This window comes from Juglans microcarpa x Juglans regia, chromosome 3S (genome assembly GCF_004785595.1).
Source record: "Juglans microcarpa x Juglans regia isolate MS1-56 chromosome 3S, Jm3101_v1.0, whole genome shotgun sequence".
In the NCBI taxonomy this organism is placed as follows: domain Eukaryota; kingdom Viridiplantae; phylum Streptophyta; class Magnoliopsida; order Fagales; family Juglandaceae; genus Juglans; species Juglans microcarpa x Juglans regia.
Window position 1 is genome coordinate 23,929,697 of NC_054599.1, and position 4,739 is coordinate 23,934,435.

General features: G+C 36.8%; 1 protein-coding gene across 1 annotated transcript; it reads right to left on the reverse strand.

The window, feature by feature from the left end:
- Positions 1–422: 422 nt before the first annotated feature.
- Positions 423–4,536, reverse strand: LOC121258067 (receptor-like serine/threonine-protein kinase SD1-8). The gene is made up of 7 exons (XM_041159417.1): positions 2,970–4,536; positions 2,755–2,862; positions 2,201–2,418; positions 1,898–2,108; positions 1,476–1,713; positions 1,234–1,381; positions 423–903 (listed from the first exon to the last, which is right to left on the reverse strand). Exons 1-7 carry the CDS (start codon positions 4,306–4,308, stop codon positions 595–597), a joined length of 2,571 nt encoding a protein of 856 aa, XP_041015351.1. The 5' UTR covers positions 4,309–4,536; the 3' UTR covers positions 423–594.
- Positions 4,537–4,739: the final 203 nt, after the last annotated feature.

Genomic DNA, 4,739 nt, shown 5'->3' on the forward strand with positions numbered 1-4,739 from the left:
CGTTTGGATTCGAAAAGTGTTTCATCCCATCTTATCTCATCATTACAACTTTTTCAAATTTCTATACAAAATATAAAAATAATTCAACTTTTTCAAATTCTAAAATAATGATAATATTAAAAAATTATATTTTAACAATATTTTTTTAATTTTCATCTTTCATATAAAATCATTTCATCTCATCTCTGAATCAAAACAGATTTAAATCATTATAGATTGGAAAAGCTGAGGGCTGCCTATTTGGGAATTGACATGAACAACATGCTGTTTATTACACAATTTGTGAAGCATCAAGCTCACGGTTCTAGCCTACACAACTTGTAGAAATTATTATTATATGTCTGTACTCTGCAGCATGTTTGAGCTCTTATGACCTAGAAAATTACTTTCTGGATGCTTTGCCAATGCATAAAGACAAGAAATTCAGTGCTGGAGCTCTTAGCTGTTGCAGCTCTAAATTGGTCAAACAACAAAATGTTCCCGAGAGCATTACATCGTCAGATATAAGCAGCCACGATTGAACTTTTAGCCAAACATTCAAGACGGGTTGACGTGGCAGCTTTCACAATTAATTAATAAACGATATGGTAGTACTCATCGAGCCTCCATTACTGAAACAGTTACACTGTTTATTGAGCAATTCTCTACAGAGTTAACTGTTGGATTCGTGTGCATCAAATTCCGGCTAGCTGTAAAAGCAGGTTGCTTGGGTGTAGGTAGAGGTACATATTCATTACTCATCATTGAGACCACATCAAGCATGGTAGGTCGATCATCTGGACTTTCTTGAACACAAAGTAGCCCGATGTTAATGTATCTCACCAGAATAGAAGTGGAAGATGGATACCCTATCGTTGAATCCATCAACTCCAAGCTTTGACCATCTCTCCACAACTCCCAAGCCTGTATTCATTTCAAGTCAATGTAAATTTCATTAAAAATTAAGAGTAATTCAGGTTATAACTTACAATAAAGATTCTCTACAATTGCCTGACCAAATTGGATGGTCTGATTCTAGAAATAGATAGCACGTCATGTGGGCTCTACAACTTTTAACGAAAGCATTGTAGGATTTTCGAGCAATGTTGACCACACATGCACATTTAAAGTTGTGTCTTATCTCTTTTTGCATTGGATCATCCAATACATTTGGACAATTAAAGAGTATCCTAATTTAGATAACTTATTAACGTAAAAACATGAAAAACGTAATACGGTAAGAAAGCTACATACATATCTAAGAAGATTGAGTGACCCATGGTTATAAAAGCCTGTGTTTTTCTTCCCACTCACAATCTCGAGTAGCAATACTCCAAAGCTAAACACATCAGACTTTATCGAATACAGACCCTCCATAGCATATTCGGGAGACATGTAGCCACTGGATTCAAAAATTCAGTGCTTAGTAGTTTGCTAAGTAAATTTAGGTAGCAATGGTAAATATGGGATGCATGTGGAATAGATTGCATACTTACAAAGTTCCAACAATCCGATTTGTGTTTGCTTGTATTTCATTATCTCCAACTATTCGAGCCATGCCAAAATCTGATATTTTCGGGTTCATTTCACTATCCAAAAGAATGTTACTGGGTTTCATATCTCTATGTATAATTCTTAATCTTGAATACCGATGAAGATACAGAAGTCCTTGAGCAATCCCTTCAATAATGTGAATGCGTGTCTCCCAATCTAACATTTTTTTCTTAGCTAGATCTGTTTAAATGATGCCACAAAGGAAATCAGCATTCAAGAACCTAGAATTATATATATATATATATATATATATATATATATATATATATATCTGTATGTGCGCGCGCGCGCGTATGTGCGTGAATAATTTTTATACATTTGTATGTATATAATAAGAATCAAGATGACTAAAATAAGGACGCACCAAAAAGGTAGAAATCCAAACTTTTATTGGGCATGTACTCGTATATTAGTATTTTCTCATCTCCTTCAATACAGCAACCCAAGAGTTTGACAAGATTTCTATGTTGAAGTTTTGCAATTAGTGTTGTCTCATTTCTAAACTCCTCAAGCCCCTGTCCAGATCTTTTTGAAAGCATTTTCACTGCAATTTCCTTCCCCTTAAGTAACTTCCCCTGTGAAAGAGAACCATAAACTCTTTAGACTTCCTTCAAAGTTTACCATATTTTATGAAGCAGATTCATTTAGCAGAATAGAACATACACACCTTATAGACAGGTCCAAAACCTCCTTCTCCAAGCTTATTTGCAGTTGAGAAATTATCGGTTGCAGCTAATACGCTTTCATAACTGAATAGCGGTAACTCAACATCCTTCTTTCCTCTTTTCTTATCATTATCTTGGCTGTTTGTTCCATCACTGATTGCATGAGTTTCAGTACTAAGATCAAATAACATTAGATCATTGCTTGAAGCTGCCGTCTCTCCTGTTTTGCACAGAATGATGCGAGTTTTTTCATTTTAATGGAGAATCAAGTGTTTGCTCTGATAAAATCAATTAAAGAAGTTTTGGAATATGCTGGAGAGACTTGCGGGATTTCTCTTGGAAACTTGGTTCAGATGATTTCAAAAGCATGAAGAATATCTTCACCAATTGACGAGACAAAACGTTGAGAAACACTCATGAGAACAAGCAAATGTCACAGCTTTCTTTTCCTAGATTTTGGTGGAGCATTTTGTTGTTGCTAGTGATCCACTCACCCATAAACAAAAAATAAAAAATTGGAACTTTTTAAGGATTTGTATGTCAGGTTAGAACTTACCTTTGTGTTTGAGCTTTCTCTTGATTGAGAAACAAACGGATAGGCATAAGATTAGCCCTGTTGAAGCTACCAGCACAGCTACAATCACCCATACTTTCCATTTGGTTCCTGATTATGATGATAAGAATGACCATTAGCTCTATAGAACAGAATTGCATTTCGATTCATTAAGAAGATAATGTAAACTTATGTAGGTTTCATCTTTTTCATCCTGCCTTTGTTACTAATTTGACGCTCATCAGCAGCTAGTCTGAGATATATATCTTGTCCAACCTTTCCACTATCCGAGGGTCGTTGCATGTTCAAAAGAGCTCCTTCCCATATCAGACACCCGCTGCTGTTATGAGTATAAGCTGTGCAAGAACAATTATTCATGCAAACTAATTTACATCTCCGGGCTCTCATTGCCGAATATGCTTTCCAGTTAATTGGCAATATGATGTTGGGTATTTTTTGGAACCAATCGTTTTTGGCATTAAGATTTTCACATTGCAAATGCTGTCTCCTCAAACAACCACCGGACCAGTCGTTTAGTCTGGTCTGATTATCTGAAAATGGTTCAAAACCTTTTGGACAATCGCAAGGCTGAGATGTATTACCCTGATATATGCCAAATGGACCACACAGAGCATAGTCTTCAGATCGTAATTTTGGTTGACTCCAAAATAGAAACCACGGCTCAACGGACTGAACGGTGTACACCCACGAAAGTTGCTGGATCTGTCCTCTATAAGAAACCGAAAACATCAACAGGATAGAAGCATTATAAAGAGAGTAAGTGAAATAGGTTTCATTTTCATTTGACACAAAACTGAAGTTATATATAGAATTAAATGTCATCTCAGGAACCAAGGTGAAAACTTTTCCATCCCAAACTCCACTACTCCAATAAACTTGGGACCTGTTCCACTCCAAGATAATATCACTGCTTCCATTTGGGTCTTTCCTCAACGATAATGAGAACAGACCCGGTGATGGATCTTCTGAATTTTTCCATGAAATAAGTTGCTTCGGTACTTTTCCAGCTTTATCGATCCCAAGCGCTCCACCTGCCAGCCATGTATCAGTTGGGTAGTCGAAACTCTCCCAAAATAGAGTAGAAGGGTCCGATCTATCTCTTAAAACAAGATTTCCATCATCAAGAAGTGCTGCTTCAGTTGAATTTGAGGGAAGATTCGGCAAACTTGTGGACCAAAATGGTTTCTTGGAGGAAGCATCAAGAAGGACAAGATTGCCATCCTCTGAGAATTCGAGTCTTGAAGTATAAGGGTCGGACAAATGGTTTTCTCTATTTGCTACCCAAACAATCCTCTGGCCCACTATGCGTTTAACCCATATCCCCAGGTAGAAATTTGGAGGAGTACCTCGTTCAAAGAATCCGAGTTCAAATTGGCCGCCATTAGATGAGATGCTGTCGGTTTTTATCGCCGAAAGGGACTGACCTTTCGAAAGGGTATCATCTGCACTAATGGTGAAGCATGCTCTGAGGAGTAGAAGCAGAACAAATAAGAGGAATGGCTTCGTACCATCAATACCCATATCCCTCACTAACATGCAGCAACTAGCACCGCAAATTGTAGTTACCGAAAGAAAGATGCCTTAAGAATGAGGATGCTAGAAATAATCGAGTGTACAATGAAACTTTGAGCAATGCTATATTCGTGGAGTCAAGTACCGTATAATTATTTTATAAAAAAGTAAAATTCATTATAAAAAAAAAAAATTAATTTCCTTTTCGCGTGTACGAGATATTCCGTCCAAGACAATTAGACCGCAACCTATAATATATGTTGACAAATGACAAGACGTTCCCATTGGAGATTTTTCCAAGAAAAACAACCCAAAAAAAATGTTGACAAATGACAAGAAAAATAATCATGTTGAACGACAAGTTGATCATGACTCGGTGCCATTCTAAAGTAGTCTTTGAGGGTGGTTATAAGTTAGGATGGCAATAGTGTTTGCCGTTTGTTTTCGTTACATCT